This window comes from Nelusetta ayraudi, unplaced genomic scaffold (genome assembly GCF_046127955.1).
Source record: "Nelusetta ayraudi isolate G7.1 ecotype Tasmania unplaced genomic scaffold, CSIRO-AGI_Nayr_v1 ptg000070l, whole genome shotgun sequence".
Classification (NCBI taxonomy): Eukaryota; Metazoa; Chordata; class Actinopteri; order Tetraodontiformes; family Monacanthidae; genus Nelusetta; species Nelusetta ayraudi.
In genome coordinates, this window is record NW_027466120.1 from 6861753 (window position 1) to 6884498 (window position 22746).

The following is a 22746-nucleotide window of genomic DNA, read 5'->3' on the forward strand; positions in this document are numbered from 1 at the left end:
ATTTTTACTCTTCTTGTTAAAAGGCATTTCTGTTGGGGGGGTGGGGGGGGATTCAGTGAGGACTCAGACTGTTTGCCAAGTGCATTTAAGATTCTGTCTGAACGGCTCAACGTCAAAGGGAAATTCAGGGCCAAACCGCAGCACACTCACCAATCACTGTCAAAGCAAAGAGAGGGGCTACTTCCCAGATGTGGCTAGAATCACGATGATGTTCTCCCTTGAGTAGCAACATCCAATTCATACCTCTGGTTTGAAGATTAATTGCTCAACACTGTCCTCTTACCACCTTTGCTATAAACTATTATAAACATGTTCAGGCTTCGTATTTGCCAAGACTGATGTCAGATAACATCACAACCCCTTGTGTCTCATAAGCTTGTATGGTAACCGGATTCCTCGTTTCAATCTCTGTAATAGGCATTTTAATCAGTCTTTTATTTTCATCTGATCTAATGTAGTCAAATAAAATAAACACACAGAAGGAGACCAGAAAGAAGAACTTTTCTTCCTCCTTATTCATCAAATGCTGTCATAACGCTCAGCAGCTGTGCATTGTCCAGCATTGGCCAGGTGTGGACCTGTGCACCCCTTTCATCCAGAGATTAGCCTAACAGCAAGAAGTAGCAAGGCGATGCTGCTTCTCTAGTCAGTTCTTGTCACTAAAGTTGCCAGCCGTCCCATTTTTCACAGAATTATTCTACTTCTTCTTCAGCTGTCCTGGGAGGAAAAAGTCCCAAAAGTCCCAAATCGTCCCATTTTGTCAGGAAAATGTGAAAACTTGATTTGGTTTCCATCATTCTGTGTCATACTTAGACGGCCGTTGAGGAAGGATAGGTGACATCGAAGCTTTGACATGGATACATAGAACATATAAAGACACACAAACCTAAATAAACAGGAACACACAGTTTTGTATGGACGACAGTTTTCTCACCATGAAATGAATCAACGTGCTGTTTCATGTTCACTGGTGAGTCTGAACTAGTAACAATGGCCTGGCTTCCCCCGGCACAACATTTCATCCTTTTTCGTCAAAACTCCAAAGTGGCAACGCTTGTCAGAAAAAGCTGCGTCGTGTGGGTCTTTTGTGTTATTAAAAGACATAACAGACATTCACAGATATTCTTAGGCTAAGCTCATAGCGAGTCGGACACATTCTGTCAACTCTGATGTCATCACACATTTTCTTTCACCCTGCAAACTTTATCCCAAGATTAGACAACACAATTTTTTTGTTGTTGTTTTTCACAACAGTCGTCATGTCAGATTTACACAGACATGGCGTCATGAATTTGTTTTGCGTCTCATACAAGTGGCCACACTGCAACTATGACGCTGACCATGCAGCGCCCGACATCCGTCGCTGTGTGGGAAAAGAAAAACAAGAAGAATCTGAGACGCCAGACTTTCTGTGTTTCTTTGGCGTGAAGTGTCCTAAACGCCAGGCTGGCCGTCTTTGATTACGCCACACTACAAGGGCTCCAGACAACTCATCACCGGGCACGACAGTGAATGTTTGTCCGTGACGTGTCTGTCAGTTCAAAATCGGGCTAAATTGGTCCTCTCATTCTGGCATTACACATCCTCCACTCGTTCCTGAAATGTTCTCACCATCTGACGATGGTAAAACACAAAAAGAGTGATGCTTCCGCTGGCCCCAGTGTGAAATTACCACAGTGACATGTCGCCATCGATTGGTGTCATTTCACCAAGCCTTGTTTACAGTGAGTGTAGGAAAAAAATATCTTTATCGTCAGCAAACCTAATTGCGCAAAGAAGTGTTTTTTTTTTTTTGTCAATGGCATGTGTAAAAAGCAGAAATCTGAGTTAGCAGGAACCTTAATTAGGACAATTGATTTTTGTCAGAACTCCTCCAATTCAGCATCAGCAGCAAATTTGAACATATGAGAACATGGTGTCGTCGATGTACAGTATAGAGGCCGACTCAAGCGAGATCCAGACACTACCAAGACCAAGAGTATAAAACAGAGACCGACACGCACACATGCACACACACTCACACACACGCTCACACACACGTACACACACACTGAATCACAGCTTGGCAAATGGTTAGATGTGTTGCCACTGTCAGTCACTCTGGCCAGTCTGCCACTCTAATCCTCTCTCTATCTCCATCGCTACATTTTTTTTGTATTCCTTTTCACCCTCCAGATTGGGAGTTTGCTCCAGGTTTCTTCCCACTGGGGAATTTTTCGTGAACATGGTCGCTTCACACTTGTTTTGGAGGCATGAGTTGGCTTCCTCTCTTTCTGACTGTGCACAGCGCTTTGAGACGCCTTTAAGCGTGATTTAGCACTTTATAAATAAAAGTTGATTGATTGACAGCCCTGCAGTTACTTGCATTGTTGCCTCACAGCACTTTCTGCTGGGTCCTGTCTGTGTGGAGTTTGTTTGTTCTCCTTGTTCATGTTGGCACTCCTGCTTCCTCCCACAGTCCACCGACATGCACATTGGACTATTTGACAACTTTAATTTGTCCACGGATGTGAGTGCAATTGTGAATGTTTGTTTGTTTCTGCATGTGGCACTGAGGTCACCTGAGGCCTCCTGCAACTTTGTGACTCTGTGCTTGAGAGACGAATGAACAGAAACACTGATGCAAAGCACGAGGACCCAACACTCCTTCTGATGCTGCAGCACTCCTGTGAATGCCATTTTTATTCCATCCCAACTAAAGGGAACGGTGTTAAATCAGCCATGACACTACACAAGTTCTAATGTTTCCACAAGTGAGTCCATCTTGTTATGAGTTAGTAAAGGAGGTGGGGGGGAATAATGTCAGGGGGCTCTGATCTGAGGCTTCAGGGGGGTTTATCAGCAATATCTGCTCAGCAGAACAAAGTGCTGCCTTCCTTTGATGGCGGCCCTGAGTTAGGGAACATGATTAAAGTGCTCTACTTTCTGCTAATCCTCTGAGGGGAAACTTGATAAATCTACGGAGCAGCAGAGAGGACAGGGAGCGGAGTGAGCCGAGGGCGGTTCAACATGCGCCGTGCCGTTCACTCCGTCTCCATGTGCTGGAAGACCAGAGCCGAGGACGACTTTTCTCACCATTTCATTTAGCAATCAATGAAACAAACAGGCTCAGCAAATCCTTATCGGCTGGCAGTTTCTTCTTCCGCACCGTCTTATATAGACGGAAAAATGAATGTCTGTCCCACTGGGCACTAAATGTCTTTCATGGAAGCAGAGACACTTTTTCGGTGCAATTATGGCGTATGATGTATCACACCCCTCGCCGCCGTTCTCCGTTTGCCCACACCTTTTCCCTCAAGCTACTCTGATTTGTCTCACTCTCACACAATTCATCCATCTCTACTCACGACTTACACAGTAATTTTACAGTTTGCACGATTTACATGTTATGTAACTAATGTTTTTTTTATGGTAGCACATTTTTTCAAAAGAGGTCAAAATGTCAAAAGGAATTAAAAAGAAAGTGAAAAAATGTGAGAAACGTGGCTACTCCTTGTTTGACTCCCTTGGTGGTGGCGACACATGAAGATAGAAAAGGCAACTTCCATTATTTAGTCAATGTCAGTCTGAGGCCCTGTTCCTGTCGGTCCATCTCTTCAGGAGGGGGAACATCGCACAGAGCGTCAAATAACTGGGAGTCCATTACCTGCTCTGTCAACACTACAGCAGTGGTCGGGAAAAGGTCTCTGGGAAACTTCCTCCAGCAGATCATCATGAGAGAGGATCAACCGGCTCCCAGCTCCTCAGCTCAGACTGGAAGACTGTCACAGGAGACACGAGCCCACAGTTATCATCAGCGAGAGACTCATCGGGGCCGGGAGCCAGCAGCAGCACGCGGGGCAACTCTGGGAAGTGACTTCAGACGCCACAGCACTGACAGTAAGACGGAGGAGCAGCTTCTCTGTGGCCGCATCCTGTGACCAGGATGCAGCCTGGTCAGTCAGGACGCATTCTGACTGAGCAGCAGTCTTTAGTATATGTCTATTATATGTCTAAGCTAAGAGATAATGGGTATCATTAGAAAAGTCAGCTTCTCAAACATTTTCTAAAATGTAATTCAAGCAGCAACAAACCACAGCACTCAAGGCTCCTGCCCTCATTTCATTCTGCGCCATTCTGCTCTCGTGCAAAGACACTGCTGTCCTCATTTTCTTTTTTCTTTTTGACTCTCAAGTAAACAGCGTGGCATTCAATCAAAGGCAAGAAGTGTGACATGCAGAATCATTAATGACATGTTAATTATGAGCCGTGGCTGAATTGTTGCACATTTGCATATGCGAGCCTCTCTAATGTACATCACGCACAATGTTCTTGACTGGCTGCCTTTTAATATTCCGCTGCGCTCGCTCGCTCGCTCGCTCAGGTGTGCGCTGGCAAATCTTTCAGGACATTCATCCCCATTTAGCCTCAGTGTCTCATCAGTGTACTGAGGAAATTAATGATTTCTGTTTAATGGCTTTTACTGCCGAGTGGTTGGAATTTTATTTAGTTATTTATTTATTTATTTATTTATTTATTCAAAACAGTTTTAACAAAAGATAAGTATTCAATAAAGTAGAGGCCTGGACTTTTTTCTGTCTAATGAAGATAGATTTGTTCACACTTTAAATTGGACAATGCACAACACAGGTTATTTGCAGTCTGTCTCGCCATTGCACTGTTAAAAAAATCAGGGAGTTTCACTGATTTAATAAGAAAAAAAATACTAGCCAGCCTCTGCCTCTAAGCCAATTATTCCATCTTCTGCATATTTAACACGTGCGTCTTGCCCCAGATTCACCAAAAAAAAAAAAAAAAAAAAACCTTCTGGCTCAGACCATGTCAAAGAATTAAGATGAGGCAGTGAGAAAGGGAAAATAAAGTGCACAAATCTCTGCAGGGGTCAGTAGAAAAGAAAAGAGACAGAGGCAAACAAAAGCAAAAAGAGGCTGTTTGCAGAATTGAATAGTTCTTTGGTTTTCAAGAGACGGTCACACAATACTCCGGTCACGTTTTCATCTGAGCTTCTGTAATGCCTTCGAGCTTCCCAAGCAGTCGTCGGTCCTCCGAGCAGGTGCACTTTGCAGGGGACGCTCAAGTCTCCGTCTGCACTTCTCTCCTAAATCCTTTTTAGGGCAAACGGGAAGACTCGGTTGCACTTGTGCACATTCATTACTATTTCAATTTGAGTGCAGGCGCAACACTTCAGAAACCGGGCTTATTATAATCAAAGAAGAGGAAGCGCCAGCAGGCCTGCACCTCAGCTGTTGTTTTGCAGCTTCTCCTGCTTTAATGATCAAATGCCCCCTGGTGGTTCACATTAGTCATGTGAATCTTCCTTTTATACTTCCCATTGTTACGGCACTTTTGAAAGTTTCTCGTCTCAAAACTTTCATTCAAATGCAGAAGAAGACATATTTCACGTCAGGTCTTAAGCAACATGCCAATATTATAATCAACACGATGGGCTGGAAACAACTGAAGTAATGACGAAATTATTTCACCGCGGCTACATCTTCTTTTATTCGTTCATCATTTTATTCTTGCGATGCTCTTACAACTTGTAACGCCAGAATCACATTTTATTTTAACAGGCTTATGAGCTGGAAACATCCTCCACTCTCCTCCACATATCTTCTACGCCACCCCAGATACCTCTTCACTGGTGTTAAAGCCTTCTTTGTTTTTATAAAAGAATAGCATAAATGAGAAAATAATGAATCCTGGTGGCCCATTTGTGGGTGGCCTTCACAGTAAAAGACGTTTTATCTTCCCTGCAAAGCACAGTCCGCTGAGACGCGCCGCGAGGGAGAGCGTCGCAATTTCCGTGGCTAGATCAATAGTTTTCCCGCAAGAAACACACACAGGCCGGGGTAAGGGAGACTTCCTTTTGTGCGTCAGCGAGCATATAGGGAACGGTGGATCAAGCTTGTCAGCCGATATAGTCTGAGACTCCCCGGAGAGGCCTTCTCTAGCCGGAACAAAAGGAAAACAGACCGAGTCTTAGCCGGCCTGTAAAATCACAGGCATAAAAGGCCGCGAGATCCATCAATCACGCGGGGCGGCGGCACACCCAGCGGCACAAGCAAGAACCGAGGCTGAGCGCTCGAAACCAGAGACGCCCCTAAAGTGGGTCATCAACTATTCATCCTGTTTGCGATGCACCCAGACCTTTTCAGGTGTGACACTGCAGCCCGTGGCGGCGCGGCTTGGTCCTCACAAGAATCACTGCCGCGGTTTCTCCGCCTGGAGGAGGCGCTATGCATTTTTCATTAAGGCAGCCCGAGTTTTTAAACGGGTCTGCTTCACAGGCGGCGGCGACAGCGAACCAGGAGTTAGACTCCACCCAGAGGGACCACTATCATTTCAAAAAAGCACACTGACTTATTAATTGTCCCCACTGTAAGGGCTACACTGGCTTCTTATTCAGATGGGTTGCCAGGGCTTCTCACAACCTGCGTGAGCAGATATTAAATTTCTCAGTGAGAGGAGGCCGGACTGACGCAGGAATCAAATCAAGGCGTGAGCGGATCGGTGTTGTATTTATTCATAGGTGTACAAGGCAGAAAGAAGAGTGCAGTTCGTGTCACTGGAAATGAAGCTCCTCTCGCTCTTTGTTCGGCCTGGTCGCTCTGCCCTCACTCAACTCACCTCCCTTTCCTGGAAACGCAGGACACATTGTGTTCTGCTCTCACTCCTCTCATCCACAAATGAGCTGGAATTGGCAGCGGCAGTTGTTTACCTCCTGATGAAAGTGCGCATATGTTCAGGAGCAACACACACACACAATTCGAAATCGGAACATGTTTGCACAGCTAATGTTCAAGCTTTAAACTCAAGGAACAATTTGTCATTTCCAAGTGGGAAAAAAAAAAATGCTAATTTGTACTCACTGCACAAGATGTGTGTTTGCCAGTGGTGGTGCACTGCAGATATACAAACGATTGTATCTCCAAAATGTCAAAATATGCCCTTGACAATGAAGGAAACCATGAAAATGAGCCATCGCATCGGAAATGAAAAAGAGTCGGCGACGGGTGTTTCCTGTTCATTTATTTCAATCCCAGTATAGCGGAGAGGCAGATGGAGTCTAATCTTCATGACACCTGCTGTAGAAGCTGAAGATGGTGTTGTCTATCCACTTGCGGTACTTGGACACAGCAGTGTAAACTCCAGGAAACTGGGCATCAGCACATCCCCTCCCCCAGGACACCACACCATAAACACGACCCTCACAGACGAGCGGACCACCAGAGTCCCCCTGGAGAAAAAATAAGCATGTTTGTGTTAAATGGCTCAAAACTTTAGAATTTTCAAAGCTGCACTACCAAATAACAATAAGGTTGTATTTATTCATTTAAAATATAAATTATTTTTTTACATTTAGATTTACGTTGTGATTCATTTATGAGATTAGGTTAAAAAAAAATACTTTTATCGGTCTCAGCATAGATAGAAATTGGGGAAACAAACTTCCTACGTTTGCACATTTGTTAAAGGCAACCTGACATTTGGTGTTAAGAATCCCCATCCCCCCGCCGGAACCCTCTCACCTTGCAGGCATCTTTCCCACCCGAGCTGTAACCAGCGCAGAGCATGTTCTCTGTGATGCTGCCGTTAAAAGACTGGCTGCTGTTGCATTTCTCCGTGGAGACGATGGGCAGCGTGACCGTGCGGAGGGTGGAAGGAATCTGGCCCGAGTTGTGGCTGGTGTACCCCCAGCCGGACACTCGACACATCCTGCGCTTGGAGACAGAGGCTCCCTGCCGAGGCAGCAGGGCGATGGAGACGTAGCTGTTCAGAAAGACGGGAGCCTTCAGCTGCAGAGGCGGCAGACAGTCGGATGAGTGAGCAACGACGGGAAAGGAAAAGGGACAAAAACAGTGGCAAACTCGAGGCTGGAGGCCCACCTTTATCAGCATGATGTCGTGGTTGTTGGTGGTTTTGTTATACCCGGGGTGGGGCACCAGAAGCTGGGGGAGGATCTCTTGCTCTGTGCCCTCGTAGATACTCAGGGAGTAGTCTCCTGCCACCACCATCATGCGGTTTAACCTGCAAAGACGTAACACTCACTGTTATAATGTTGGATGATGAGCTAGCATGACACGACATCAACAAACCTTTCCTAAATCCTCTCGATATATCTCTCTTAGAGGTCCAGTGTGTAAAATATGGCTTGATTTATGATTTTTATGTTGGGAAAAGCTGAATATACAGCCTGTAAAAACATTGATAAAAGTTTATAATCGTCGTACAATAAAAGTCATTCAGTTTTGACAATCCAGCCTGCCTGACAGTGTGATTTGTATTTAAAGTGAATGCTTGCGTCCTCAAATCAAACCAACGAATAAGAAGGTACCCAAGCTTGTCTGCGCAGGCCACTGTAGTTCACTGGCAAGCTTTGGAGAGGGAGGGTGAGTGACAGAGCGCTGCAATCTATAATGTAACCACTTGATGTCGCTGTTTCTTCTCAAAATCTCCAAATATTACACATTCAACCTTTAAAGAGCCTGGAGAGCATTTGTTCGAGGAGGAAAATGAAAATGTCAATGAGCCCAGCTGCAACTGGTCGCCTCTATAAAATCCCATGTTTCTCCTTCACACTGTTCCTGTTTTGGGGCTTTAATAAGCATTTTGCTGCAGCTACTTCCTGGTTTTCAAAACCAAGGAGGCTTTTAAAAATTCAAATTCAACTATTCAGTTTAAAAATAAAACAGGTTATGATTTTGTTCTTGATCTGTACCTATCTGTGACCTGCAGCTCCCGTCCGCTGCACGTGGCATCCGCCCTGACTAGCGCAGGTGCCATAATGGGGAGCAATTTTAAAATGGATTGAGAGATGAAGTATTAATGACGCTGACTAGACCACTGCCGGTCCAAAATGCAGCTGCTCAACTCTTGAGTCTCACAAGCATGAAGCATATTTCTCCAGTTCTGGCCTCTGTCCGCTGGCTGCCAGTCCAGTATAGAATTCATTTCTAGATTAGACTTTTTTGTCTCTCACACAGACTTTGAGCATGTCATCTTTTATTTATTTCTTCTTTCAACTCCCTTAATCTAAAATTTATGGGGTGACTGAATTCTTATGTGACATGGTTGTTCTGTGGCCCAGTCTTTGGCATAAACTTTTTTTCTGCTTGTGGACACGCTTTAGAAGTAAAGTTACTGTCCTCATGTTGTTTGGACTTTTGGAACCTTGACAGATAGACGGCCTGCATCCAGAGAGAGCCATCCACATGGTGAAGTCTGTTCATCGCACCTTTAAGCATCTATACAACACAACTCACAAACAAACCATCAGAATACAGATGACTATTTGCCGAATTTGAAGTTTTACGAATCCTTTGGGGAAAACTTTTCGACCTCCGTCGAGCTCTCTGCTCTTCACATGTGGTCAGAGTTTGTATTCATCCCTGTATTCTGCTTTTATTGTTGCTCTCGCTCATCTCTTGCCTGTTTCCTCTGTCATGCCATGTGTTTTCCCACTGCTGTTCCTCGCCTGCAGCGCTTCACCTGGGAGCTGCTGCATCCTGCAGCAATGTTTCCTGCCAAATCCTCACACAACCGTTTTCCCGTCTGCTGCTCGGTGGGAGCTTTCAAGCGTTCCCTCTCATCTTCTCTGGCAACAACAATCCCGCTGTGTGCTTCGTCGTGCTTACCTTTTACTTTCATAAATGGTTTGTCATCTAACATTTACTTAGTCAGTACCCCAAGTACTGTATATTACCACTGCACAATATATTTTCTGTCTCATTGTCTCATTTTCTGTGCAGCCAACCAGCCAGCCAGAAAAATAGATATGTGTTCATATTTGGACACATTTTATAGGAAGTTCCTTTTTATTAGAATAAGGGCTTTGAGGACAGGGACTGTTGTTTATTGAATGATAGTTAAGTTGAAAGAAATCAGATTTAGGTCCTTGATAGATTCAATCATTCTAAAAGACTAAAACTGGACAGCTGAGATTTTGTTTTGTTTTGTTTATTTGATTATTTTTGAGTTTGTTTTATTTTTCTTTGTCCCATTCACTTACATAGAAACAAGTGAAATACAGGCATCTGAGGAACACAAAGAATCTTACCCAACATCACAGTGTGCAGCTGTGACTACCCAGTACTTATTGATCAGGGTTCCTCCACAGATGTGTCGTCGGTCTGTTGTCTGTATGGACACAATGTACTTGATTGAATGAGGAACAGGTGCATATCCGCCGACTATGCGTTCCTTCACAAGGTCTTCACCTGCGACAAGCACACAGTGGGTGGGTGATAAAAAAAAAAAAAGAAAAACACTTGGCTTCAGCCGGATTGAAGACAGAGAGAAATAAAACGCACACAATTGGCAGAGCGAACACAACTGTGACTCCGTTACTACGGCTGCTGCATCAGCAAGAGCACAACGAGTCCTAGAGAAAAACAGCGCTGTGCTTCTGGCTCGGCAGATCAATGAAGAACAATCTGGTGTCTGAGCAGCGGTGACTCACGCTGAAGTCTGCCTGTCATTATTTATCCCTTGTTACGTAACACAACAGGGAGACGACACGCAGACTCGGCCTGGGCTTACCGTTGCAGTTACTGTAAATAGCACTGGCCGGAAAAGATGCAATGTGAAAAAATGCACAATTAATTACCCCCCGTCCCCTGCCAAAAAAAATCCTAAACCTTTGTATGCCTCCAGAAAATATTTAGCCCATTGTTTACAGCCTTCTGCTGAAAAGTGCCTGGTTTTAGCATTGAGCTGCTTTCTTGGGTCTTCCACATGTTTTGAAAGGAAACAGAAGCAAAGCTGCCACCAAGTAAAATGATTTGGCTGAGGCTGCTGTCACCTACCTGGACAACCTGGACAACCTGGACAAGGTACCAGTGCCCTTTGTGACATCAGAAAGCGTTGATTTCTATAACAGCGAAGCAAATAAAAGAAGTGAAGGATAAACTTTTTCTTTTCATTTGCTGGGAAGTTCACTGTTAATCAACTACAACCAAAGTGTTGCTGAGCAAAGATCTGCTGCCTCAGTTTAGGGGTTCTTTGTTACAACGTTTTCTTCTGATTTCTGCCATCTCGTGTTCAAAAATTTATAACAGTGGTCATTGGAAAGTTTTCCAATGGAGCGGGCACTGACATGGACGAGCAGTCAGACCAGCTAGAGTTGTGAAAAAGGTTTGGCTGCATCAGAGGTACACAAAAAGTGATTATTTAGATGTATATTGTGAATACGACGAAATAAGAAAACTACATCCTTGTAGTTCTTTTACTTTGGTTGTGTTGGCAATCGACGTCATCTTGCTGAAACATCCAGTTCTGAGCTGGACTGAACAGTGCAAGTGCAGCATGTGAGTAAACATTGGCGACTGCACTAAAATAAACTGCACATCACAAATTCATGAGCTGTTTAAAGAGCTTTTTCCATCACTGTATGTAAAGAAGAAGATTGAAACTGCTTGAAATCAACAGAGAGACGACTGACGATCCACCCCAGATAAAACAACACCACCCAAGCTTCACATATCAATTTTTGTATTTCTTTGTAAATTACAATAACGAAAATCACTTATTGCCCCATTAAAGAAAGCTACAACATATTTATTGGGTTATCTATGTTGTGGCTTGTGTTTGTTTAAACAAGACGTTTAAACAAACACAATTAAGAAACAATATACAACAAAACAAGCCGGGCTGAGAAAAGTTATTCATCACAGAGAAGCTCTTAAAATTAGAGAAGGCCTAACCGATGTGCACTGGAAGCTGTTCTGATCGATCTAAAGAAATCTTAATACCAGTTGAGTGTTTACTAAGGAGCCATTGTTTCAGAATTTGTTCTGAAATACAATAAGTTCCATAAACACACAGACAAAGACAAAACATAGCAGCCGTGAAGGCCAATGTAAGGAATTTAGTTTCAGTTTGTTGCTTTAAACCCAAAATGAGTGCAATGGTCTTTTATTTATTTCTTATCTCTGTCCATCTATTTTGATTAGGTAGGATGTTAACGTGACGTGATGGCAACGTTTACAGTTATCCTGGAGCATTCTGTGTCATAATCTGTGTCAGCCAGTCTTGACCTGTTGAAGGGGTTGTTGGAGAACTTACACCTCTGAAGTCCTGGCTGTGATCCAGTGACTTCACATATCTGACGCACAACACACAGACACTTGGTGGAACCACTTCACAGTGTGACCCACATGAGTGAAACAACACGCTCCCACGGCTGCCCCAGATTGATCCCTTGCTATGATTACAAGCAATGGTGTGCGTTAACGGAAAAATGGTAACTTTAGACACTTCTCTATGGAGCCCGTGTAGATCGTATGCAAGGTCAACACGCACATTGTTACATAATGGCCTTCTTTTATTTGCAGTGCGCTCATCTCATTATTGTGAACGTTCTAACTCGCTCTGGTGGGCAGCTCAGCTATCGGTCTTTTAATGCCATGACTGTCAGTGTAATTGTCATTGACTTGTTTGCATTGGCTTTAAGCTTGATGATGGATGAAAACAGAGGAAGCTCTGTGAATTCCCTGCAGGTTTCTGACTGGCATTGCCAGTGATCAGGGTCTCCTTTCGTCTGTGTTGCATAATGGAACGGCACAAAAGGGGGTGTGGGCCATAATTTAGTTATTGTTTTTTTTTTTTTGGTTTTGCTTTGTTGTGCACCTCCATCTGTTCTGGCTGAGGTTTCAAATGATTTTGCACAAAAAAGCTCCATACATCTCAATCTCTATTGTCCTTACAAACAATATAGACGTTTAAGATAGATTAAAATTGATTCACCCAACAGTTTTAGACAGTGATACAAGTAAAATAGATAGATAGATAGATAGATAGATATATAGATAGATAGATGGATAGATAGATAGATAGATGGATTTTTTTTATTTTGAAGCATGATTTCCATTTGTATTTTTGCTGTGCTGACATTATTTATGATTTATCAGCCTGAAAGGTTCTCACACTTTTTTCCCCCATGAATACTCAAGAGAACATAGGAAGTTAAAGTGCAACTGCTACGAAGCATCTTGTACAACACTGATACAGGCTATTAATAGCATATTGAGCAGCCCCCTCTAATACCTCCCTGGGATAAAAATCCAAATTGTCTGTCCCTATTTGTATGTCACACTCACACCCAGTGGCTATATTGAAACAAATGTTCTTTTTTTTTTTTTTTTTTACAATAGTCATAATTAAGAAGTCAACATAAAGAGGCTTTACTTACAGGTTACAGCCAGCATCTCGAGCAGTATACAGAGCAGTATAGACGGTAAGTCCATAGCGAGACAAAGGGAGGTGCGATCCGTCGACACCCAAAGACTTGTGCCTTACCTGGGCGCTGCGCCTCTAATTTTAACGGGACGGCATTGCACCTGCTCGGGTTTCTTATAGTTCCTATTTCCGTTTCCATGGTCACCCTCTTGTCCCGGACCGATGTATAATTGAGGCTGTCACGGCACAGCCCTTTTCCTCACCTTCCCACACCAGACATTATTGTTTATGTAATGCCCACTCCTCACAGGCCCGTTTGCTGTCACATAAAAGGTGAAACATGCTGCCTTTGCGGTGTTGTCGTCACTCTGTGCGTCGTCAGGGGGACTCCTGCCGCATTTCAATCTTCCACTTAGTCCCGATGCTTCAATCGTGCCCACCATTTTAAATCTTTCAAGCGGGCGGCTCACACTGATTAAATAAGCTGCTGTTGACCGAAGTGAGGAAAGGATTTGGCAGGGGCTGTTCATCATTTCACTAATTTTCCCCAGACAGGATAAATGAGGTGGCCGTCTGACTGATGGCAAAACAACGCAACCTTTCACGCATACGCTCAAATCAGGCTGCTGCACATCCACTGCAGGGCGCAGTGCCATTAAAAATGGAACACGGCTGACGGTCAGGTCTCATCACCGCTCTGACCCCTCGGTGGATTTCCTGACCTCAACCTGTCGGCTAATAGCCGTCACGGTGCTACTGATAGCTACAGCCCTGTTCCCGGTGCGTCTCACATCCCCTGAGTGCTGACCACTGGGCTTTTTTTCCTCTCTTTCCACATGACCTGCTCTTTATTGGAAGAGCTGCTGTCAGCACGGCACACGGCCTGCCAGCACTCACACTCGACCTCCTGTTGATGGAGTGAAGAGACATTCTTCTGTCGTTTCTGAGAATTTTTGCTGCATTTTTAAACTTTCATTCTGGTGGAATTTTAGAGGGACGGAAAAGAAGCCGTGGATGTTTTTCTACACAGGAGGAACTTCTGTTTTATGGCAGCTTAAGGATATAAAGAGTAAAAAGTAAAAAAAAAAAAAAAGAAAAAAAAAATGATGATCACGACATGAATTATACTGTGATGGTACTGAAGTTTTTCTAAATTTTCACAAAACTTGTGTTAAATTATAAATGCTCTGTTGGTTTGTATGACCTCAGAAAAGCACCACGTATAAAAGAAACACATAATTGCTCATAACTCAGCTGCCATTTAAATTTAACTGCTGCGACAGTGTCTCTTGTGTTTGCACCTCGTACGTATACGCCCATGTTATGTATGTGTATAGTGATTTCAGACACAGCTTCCCATTGTATGATGTTCACCTGTGTCTCGCTGTCTACCCGCCCATGATTGTTCTCACCTGTGTTCCCTTACCCTTACTTTCCCATACCTCCACGTATGAATAACCCACAGTCTCCCTTTATTTGGTGTCAGGTCATCGCCTTCAAAGGTCTCTAAGTCTCTGGTGGTTTTCCATACCGTGTAGTTTTGTGAATGTTTGTTTCTTTTTGGGATTTAATACAATTTTTGTAGACTTCCAATAAACTTCTAAGTTTTGGAATAAACAGTAGTTCATTTCACAGTTGTCATGATTTACTGCATTTGAGTCCTTACATTTACCAATATGTGACACATGCAAACTCAATGACATTAGTTTAATGGACTTAAGTACTGCAGATTTATTCATAATTTAACCTTATTGCCATTTGTTTTTGATGCTATGAAGAAATAAGCTGTGGGAATGAAACCAGTCTCTTGTATGTAAGAGGTCAAATTTGTAAAGACAAGCATGTGAGCGAGGGGATTGTCACTGTTTGATTCTTCTTGTAGACAATATCCTCTATCAGACACGACAAACAGAAGAAGCTCATTCCGACAGCCGCAAACCTGCCCTGTCTCCATCATCATCATCATCACTATCATCCAGGAAATTATGATGATGAGTATGACGACGTGTCGAGGCGTTCCCATCCCAAACACCCTGTATATCCCAAGGCGCAGGCATCGACCTAGAGCTCGGGGACGAGCACAATACAAGGGAATGGTTGAGCTTTGTCACATTGTAGGTCAGCTTCATTGTTTGCGACACGAATTGCTCAAAAACCAGACGAAAAAGATAATTTCAACAAAAGATGCGGACACGGATACAGTTACAGTATAAAAGGCAACAGGTGAGCATCCGGCCGACCAGTTGCAGACACTGTGACGACTGCTTGGTTTGGGCGCACAGGTGAGTACACAGGGATTTGCGATCCTTTTTGTCTAGAATTATCTATTACCTATGACAACTAACTTCGTTCACCAGAAGACACTCAGTAAGATTTCATGCTTGTTCTTGGATTGTTTGATAGATTTTGACATAACCGCTGATCACGCTGCAGTAATATTAGCAGACAGGAAAAGTAAATGTGTTATATCCATGACAAACCCTAGCAGCTTAATTCCATTAACTGCTACATTATGTTGCGTCATTACAGATAAGTAAAGCTATGACTCCCCTGGGAACATTTACCCTGCTGTTGCTTTTGGCTCTCTCACTAACAGGTAAGTTATTTTCCTCTGGGCGCACATTAAGGAAATAAGCTTGAACATGTCATGGAATTACTAAATCTCATTGTGATAAGTTCTTTTATACAAATGTTATATTTGCAATATTATTTTGAAAGGAACTAGTGTTTTTAATACAAAAAAAATAATATATAAAAATCTTGGAAACGCTTTCTTTCTGTCCACAGTGATATCTGCCACGAGGATTATTGGGGGTCAAGAGGTCCCACGTTTCTCTATAAAGTACCAGGCGTCCCTTCAGTCTTCCAGAGGACACTACTGCGGAGCCACGTTGGTGCACCCTCAGTGGTTGGTGTCTGCTGCCCACTGCTGGATACCGTAAGTCCTACAACATCATTATGTGCGTGAAGGAACACGTTGGACACCACACTGAAGTATAAAGACTCTAACTGTATGTGGATGTTTGAAAATATGGTACCATTATTTTGTAACATGAAGCAGAATGTTGCATCTTCTCTGCTTCCAAATTACTGATAAGATGTGAAGCACCGTGCTGGTCATTTTGTCCATCAGGAGCAGCGTAATGAAGGTGGTGTTAAGTGAGCACAACCTGCAGATTGCGGAAGGCTTCGAACAAGTCTTTAATGTCTCCAAGATATTTCTGCACAATTTCAACTACAGGACATTCAACAATGACATCATGCTCATTAAGGTAGGCCGCCGCCTGGAAATAACAAAATAAATTCCTTATATTGACACCACAAAGGAAATGGCTAATATCCAGCATGTGTGTTTGTATTGCAGCTGAGTGAACCGGCGCAACTCAATGCCAATATTCAGCCGGCAACCCTACCTGACGACAACAGCCCGCCACTTAGGTACGACACCTGCACAGTGAGCGGCTGGGGTGTGACGCAGATTTACAGCTCTTACCTGTCCCCCGTCTTGCGAGCTGTGAACGTGAAGATAGTTCCTTTGTGCAATTATTACTACTGGGGGATGGTCACCTCAAACATGATATGTGCAGGATCTCGGATGGGAGGCAAAGATTCCTGCCAGGTACTGAATCCAACTTTTCTGTAATCTATTCAACTTGTGTTACGCATGTTATTAATGATCACATAGCATAAACACAATCCAACCGAAGCTCGTTTGGAATTTATCTGCTATCTATCACAACTGGCCCATTCCCCATCTGAAGTCTTTCTTACTAACTAATACATACATGCACAGTAATCTTTGTTACCTTGCACATTTTTGGAAACTGTCAAAAACTGCAACTGCAACTTTTTGAATTACCTTTAACCAGAGCATTGTGATATGTCCTCTTGATCCACAGGGTGATTCCGGTGGTCCCCTCATCTGCAATGGTAACTTTGAGGGCATTGTTTCCTGGGGAATCAGTTGTGCCCACCCATACTTCCCTGGAGTCTACACCAAAGTCAGGAACTATGTCAAATGGATCAACTGGGTTATCAGCAAAAACACACCATGAAGCACTACCAGGATCCATGGCCTTCTGCTGAATACGCTAAATCATTTTTCTTTTCCTTTTTTTTGTCGGGGTTCTAAAATGATGGCTTCATGTAGATCAAGGCTATATGGGAAATGTTTATGTTCATCAATTGTTTCTTGAATTACTGCTGTATGCAGCTGCATTAAAATATGTTGAAGCATTAAAAGAATGAGTAGAAATTGTAGGTTTTTTTTGTTTGTTTCTTTTTAAATTTAGTGTCACTTATCAGTATTTTTTCATTCTCAAATCAAATTGTAACATTTTCTCAAAGGAACAAATCTAAGAATTCAGGTGATGTGTTTCCCTCCAGGTTAATTAATAGTGGAATGGTATTCTAATTGAGTTTGATGTATGTGAATATGAGTTTACCCCGAGCCATCTCAAATTTCAATAGCTCAACATTAAAGGTCGGTGAAATATTTGAATATCAAAATAATGAAATAAAGCTAATAAGGTCTGTCTTTATGAGGCCTGTGATTTATGCATGTGAAAATGACCTTGGTTCTCAAGAGGTGAGAAGCGAGAAGAATAGGGATGAATCTGCAAAGATCAAAGCAAGGAAGGATATCCAGCGGCTTTGAGCATAAAATGAGGCTGTTGGTGATATTAGTGAATGGTACTAAATTAAGAAACATGCCAATACCGATTTTCTATCAACTGCAAGGACAGTGCAGTGTTACAGCGACAATTTATATGGGGTTTGGGACTCAAATTCCAGTCAAAACACTACAAAAACAAACACTTAAAACAAAGGTGTATTGTTTAGTATTTCGTTCACCCGTATAGCATACGTAAAACCAAACATGACAGTTGACGATTGTGCTCGATTCGATTGAGGTTGTCTGTCGCCGTGCGCGTGCGCAGAACCGGATGTTTTGATGGAATTTGACATGGCTGTCTAGCTAAGCGTACAAGCGAACATTGAGGTACAAACGGGGTTAGAAAACAGCTTAAGTTACCTCCCCCCCCCGGGTAAATTATGTCTGTGAAGTACGTTGTTAGCCGAGGGTTGGAGTTGGGTCTGTCGGTGTTACAGCGGGGTCTCCTGAAACCGGCTGGCCGAGTCGCAGCCAAGCTCCGAGGTGAACGTTTCCGTGCAGGCCCGTCGGTCCGCACCGTTCAGCCTCAGGCTTTCCTGCCGGCTCGGTACCGCTATTTCCGCACCTCTCTGAAGGGCCTGGCAGCTCAGCTTCAGTCCGCCGGCTTCAGGAGCAGGTTCGGCGGTGGATCTCCGCGGAACAGGGCCGTGTTTTTGGCCTTCGGTGTCGGCGCAGTGCTCATCGAAAACCAGCTGGAGGATGACAGGCACTGTGCCGTCACCTGTCAGGAGATTCAGGTGTGTTGTGATGAAATGTTTGTAAGCAGGATTTGAGGAGTAAGTTGCTGCTTGTATGTTTGACACTAAACAGTCTGGCTTTAACTTAATTCAAAATTCCAGCCCACCCATTCTCAGTGTTTTGGGTGACTTGAGCCAGACACAACAGACACATCGTTCTATGCATTTCAATTAATTTAATGTATAAACACAGAAACTGAAATTGTAGTCAACTTATCAAACAAGCTAGACAGATACCTCCTTTGCTCATGGTTTCCCACAAAATAAGTAATCAGTGAGTTCACATGTACCGTTTAAAAATGAATAAGATATTGTATTATGTGTGTGTTGGGTATGTTGCGACCCATTATCAGGTGAAAATTGGGAACCAATTCTCTCACCTGTGTGTGTGTGTGTGTGTGTGTGTGTGTGTGTGTGTGTGTGTGTGTGTGTGTGTGTGTGTGTGTGTGTGTGTGTGTTCTTTCTCCCTCTCTTTAACAGTAGAAACACCTGAAGGTTTCATGTTGTGAAAAAGCTACCGAGTCTTTATTTAGTGAATTAAAATATGTTGAATTCTCGATACAAGAATGAGATGTGCACACTGATTCATATTATTTCCCACCGTCCGCAGGCCGTGTTCCAGAAGAAAAGATTCCCGAGCCCCCTCAAGCCGTTCACCTCTGGTTATAAATTAGAAGATTACATCATCGGCGGTCAGATCGGGAAAGGGTCCAACGCTGCCGTGTATGAAGCTGCGGCTCCGTTTGCGCCGCCGACAGACAGTAAGACATCCCAGGTGCAGCTGAGAGATGACGACGATGGAGGGACGACCACCCGACCTCTGAGCTGCTGCTCGCTGAGAAACTTCCCTCTGGCCATAAAGATGATGTGGAACTTTGGGGTCAGTGCACTTTGAGAGCTTCAATTCTTCCTGTGTTGACAATAAGATTTACATTTTCACTGACAAGACTTTGTTGTTTTGCAGGTTGGGTCATCGAGCGAGGCGATCATCAAGTCCATGTCGCAGGAGCTGGTGCCTGCTGGTCCAATGGCCCTGAGGCCAGAAAAAGAACAAATCACTCTGCAGGGGTACGTGTTGCCCCTTCAGTGCTTTTTTAAAGGCTCCTTTCTAGTCCCACAGTTTCCAGAAAATCGATTTTTAAGTTACTTGTCATTTGTGTACTACATGCAGAGATTTTGGGGTGCTACCCAAAAGACTGTCAGTGCACCCCAACGTGATCACAGTGCACCGGGCCTTTACTGCTGATGTCCCGCTGCTGCCAGGAGCCAAAGAGGAGTATCCTGATGTGCTGCCGGCCAGGCTGAACCCTGCAGGTCTGGGCAACAACCGCACGCTCTTCTTGGTCATGAAGAAGTAAGTATCTGATATCTCTTAGCCACTTCAGTAGGTGTGAATAAGACCCTTGAACGTGTGACGCGTGTGTTTTACTTTTAGTTTAGTACATTTTAATTTTGATATTCCTTGTCAAAGTGATCAGAAAAAAAAAAATATATATATATATTATTGTATTCCCTAAAGCTACCCCTGCACCCTCCGAGAGTTCCTGAAGGAGTCCACACCGGGAAAGTGGCACAGCTCACTGATGGTGCTGCAGCTCCTGGAGGCGGTCGACCACTTGTGCATACAGGGCGTCGCCCACAGGGATCTCAAATCTGACAACGTGCTGCTGGAGTTTGACTCAGGTCTGACACACATTCTGCCGCTACGGCTTGCACGGCTTGACTCTTTGACTACATTTGTCTCATGATGCTTTTTCATTATTGTTTTTACAAAGGTGGCTGCCCTCGCTTAGTGATCAGTGACTTTGGCTGCTCCCTGACTCAGAGTGACTGCAGTCTGCAGCTGCCCTTCAACAGCATGTGGGTCAGCAGAGGAGGAAATGCCTCTCTTATGGCCCCTGAGGTGAACCAGAGTAGCTTGAATTTATCTCGGTTGTTGATAAATCCACGCAGCATTGTCGTCATTGACTTTACCTCTCCGCCCAAAAGGTGGCCGCCGCAGTTCCAGGGTGCGGCGTTGTCATCGACTACAGCAAGGCTGATGCCTGGGCTGTCGGTGCCATTTCCTACGAGATCTTCGGACAAAGCAACCCCTTCTACCGAGCAGTGGGGCTTGAGAGCAGGACTTACCAGGAGAAGCAGCTCCCACGCCTGCCCTCCACTGTCCCAGCGGATATGCAGTTAGTGATCCAGCTGCTCCTCAGCAGAAACCCAAACAAGGTATGATGAGGATTAATCAGGACACTTTATAATTAGCTTGATGCATCAGTGCAGCGTTGAGATGCCCTTGAAAAGGGATGTATTTTCAGATGCAGTTTAATGACTGTAAATAGCTAGAAAAGTACAGTAACCTGAATTATGTATTTATTCTTTGATGACACATTTCACTGTCGGTCTTAAAAGGATTCAGCGTGTTTAAGACTGGTATACCGTCAAACATTTTTCTGCTGGACTCAGGCCTTTTTCTTTTTTTTTTTACCATGCAGCGCCCCAGTGCACGTGTCGCTGCCAACATGCTTCATCTGAGCTTCTGGGGACAGAAGGCCCTGGCCAATCAGGGCAGCGATGGCATGAGAGAGCTGGTCGACTGGCTGCTGTGCCAGTCTGCTGTCGTTCTCTTGAAGGGCTGCCGTGGACCCAGTGGAAACACAGTGGAGGCGGAGCTTCAGAGGAGCTTCCTGTCCAACCTGGACCTGGAAGACCTCCGCACCGCTGTGGGCTTCCTCCTGCACGGCCGCCGGCAGCACCAGGCCTGCTTACTGTCTGCGTAGATCCACACAGCCACTCGCTGAATCCTACTGTCACATCTAGCTTTAACATCAGGTTACTAAGGGGAAACTTTCCACTTTCACTTCACCCTCGGCTTGTCCACAGAATCTGTGACTATCGGTGTACTCTAGTACTCGTTGTATAAAACCTGTCCTATTTGTCTCTCCCTGCTCAGGTTTCATTGCTGTGTTTTCAAAATATGACTGTCAGCAGGAGTTGTATTACAGCATTACTTGTGACCCTTATCGCAAAAAGTGCATAGCATCAATGACATTTGATGTGACTGCTGTTGGAAAACAGCAAGGAAAATGGCAGAGGAAAGTGAGAAATGGTTTGATTGCTGTGATAATTCTGTTCCATAGAGGGATATTATATTTTTACAAGCTCTGATTGCACTTTATTATTATTAGATAATTATTTTATTAAGTATATATTATAAATTTACAAGACAATGTGGTCAGATCTTAATGTTTAGGGCTATATTTATTTTTTAGCAGTTAAATTGCATCCCATGGGTTGACATCAGTTGCCATCATCATACGATAACAAAATAATAATTTCTGTCATAATTACCCTGTCAACATTAATGGCTGTGAACACACAATGCATGACATCACTGCTTTTGTCACAAATGCAGAAGTGAGACATCCGTAAGGGAGTTGGGTTTTGTTTTTTTCTTTCAGGCAAATGATGTAACTGAATCAGCCCAGTTGGAATCGGTTCTTGGTTCTCATCCTGACGCTGATGGCTGATGAAGAATGTGTTGGAGTTTGATGGTGAATGATTTGCACTTAAAGCTTACTGGTGTGTGCAGCTAGTCAGTTTTATCTACTACTTCTTAACAGACTGGTTCTTATAAGAACAAAAATATGTATATTTTGGTGTATGTAGATTTTTCTGCTATTTGACAATAAAAGTAGCTATCAAAGAATCATGTAGTAATTTTTTTTGTTGTGGTGTACCACTTTAGTTTTGCGGTAAATGTTTGCCTAACTAACTTTAACCTTTTAAAACAACTGACAGGACTCTTCATATGAAGACAAAAATATTTAAATAGGTTCAAGTCATTATAGTACTGCTATATGATGGCATTATTATGATTATGAAGCAGGAGTTATTAAGTATACTATAAGAGCACGCAATAGAAAAAAATAATAATGGTGCAGATCTGCTAGTCTTCGCAGTAATCTAGTCCTTAGTTTACATACCCCTGTTAAAGAAGTCTCTGACGTGTAACGTTCCTTTACTATCATGACTGTCGACTATCAGTTCCTACTTGATCTCTCACGTTACTTTGCAGCCCTCACCCCCCCTTTCCCTCAGGCCGTTACTGTAAATAAGAATTTGTTCATAATAAGTTGCCTGCTTAAAGGTTTAATAATCCTA

General features: G+C 43.6%; 3 protein-coding genes across 3 annotated transcripts; 2 read left to right on the forward strand and 1 right to left on the reverse strand.

Moving 5' to 3' along the window:
• Positions 1-6908: 6908 nt before the first annotated feature.
• LOC142898800 (trypsin-3) lies at positions 6909-13369 on the reverse strand. The gene is made up of 5 exons (XM_076042021.1): positions 13193-13369; positions 10061-10220; positions 7890-8031; positions 7533-7799; positions 6909-7240 (listed from the first exon to the last, which is right to left on the reverse strand). Exons 1-5 carry the CDS (start codon positions 13245-13247, stop codon positions 7070-7072), a joined length of 795 nt encoding a protein of 264 aa, XP_075898136.1. The 5' UTR covers positions 13248-13369; the 3' UTR covers positions 6909-7069.
• A 1952-nt stretch (positions 13370-15321) lies between these two features.
• LOC142898624 (trypsin) lies at positions 15322-17291 on the forward strand. Its single transcript, XM_076041648.1, has 6 exons — positions 15322-15461; positions 15709-15775; positions 15967-16117; positions 16313-16451; positions 16544-16798; positions 17079-17291. Exons 2-6 carry the CDS (start codon positions 15721-15723, stop codon positions 17232-17234), a joined length of 756 nt encoding a protein of 251 aa, XP_075897763.1. The 5' UTR covers positions 15322-15461; positions 15709-15720; the 3' UTR covers positions 17235-17291.
• Positions 17292-18105: 814 nt separating this feature from the next.
• pink1 (PTEN induced kinase 1) lies at positions 18106-22291 on the forward strand. Its single transcript, XM_076041644.1, has 8 exons — positions 18106-18591; positions 19202-19471; positions 19556-19659; positions 19763-19945; positions 20111-20274; positions 20367-20494; positions 20581-20811; positions 21078-22291. Exons 1-8 carry the CDS (start codon positions 18235-18237, stop codon positions 21360-21362), a joined length of 1722 nt encoding a protein of 573 aa, XP_075897759.1. The 5' UTR covers positions 18106-18234; the 3' UTR covers positions 21363-22291.
• The last annotated feature ends 455 nt before the right edge of the window (positions 22292-22746 follow it).

What these genes read in the sequence shown, in the direction of transcription:
- pink1 (XM_076041644.1), top strand. Translation starts at nt 18,235, where the DNA reads ATGTCTGTGAAGTACGTTGTTAGCCGAGGGTTGGAGTTGGGTCTGTCG. An exon ending in TCACCTGTCAGGAGATTCAG is followed by an intron (nt 18,592 to 19,201) that starts GTGTGTTGTGAT and finishes CACCGTCCGCAG; the next exon opens with GCCGTGTTCCAGAAGAAAAG. An exon ending in GCTGCTGGAGTTTGACTCAG is followed by an intron (nt 20,275 to 20,366) that starts GTCTGACACACA and finishes GTTTTTACAAAG; the next exon opens with GTGGCTGCCCTCGCTTAGTG.
- LOC142898624 (XM_076041648.1), top strand. Translation starts at nt 15,721, where the DNA reads ATGACTCCCCTGGGAACATTTACCCTGCTGTTGCTTTTGGCTCTCTCA. An exon ending in GCTGCCCACTGCTGGATACC is followed by an intron (nt 16,118 to 16,312) that starts GTAAGTCCTACA and finishes TTTGTCCATCAG; the next exon opens with GAGCAGCGTAATGAAGGTGG. An exon ending in GAGGCAAAGATTCCTGCCAG is followed by an intron (nt 16,799 to 17,078) that starts GTACTGAATCCA and finishes CTTGATCCACAG; the next exon opens with GGTGATTCCGGTGGTCCCCT.
- LOC142898800 (XM_076042021.1), bottom strand. Translation starts at nt 13,247, where the DNA reads ATGGACTTACCGTCTATACTGCTCTGTATACTGCTCGAGATGCTGGCT. An exon ending in ACGACATCATGCTGATAAAG is followed by an intron (nt 7,800 to 7,889) that starts GTGGGCCTCCAG and finishes CCGCCTCTGCAG; the next exon opens with CTGAAGGCTCCCGTCTTTCT. An exon ending in GTGGGAAAGATGCCTGCAAG is followed by an intron (nt 7,241 to 7,532) that starts GTGAGAGGGTTC and finishes TTTTTTCTCCAG; the next exon opens with GGGGACTCTGGTGGTCCGCT.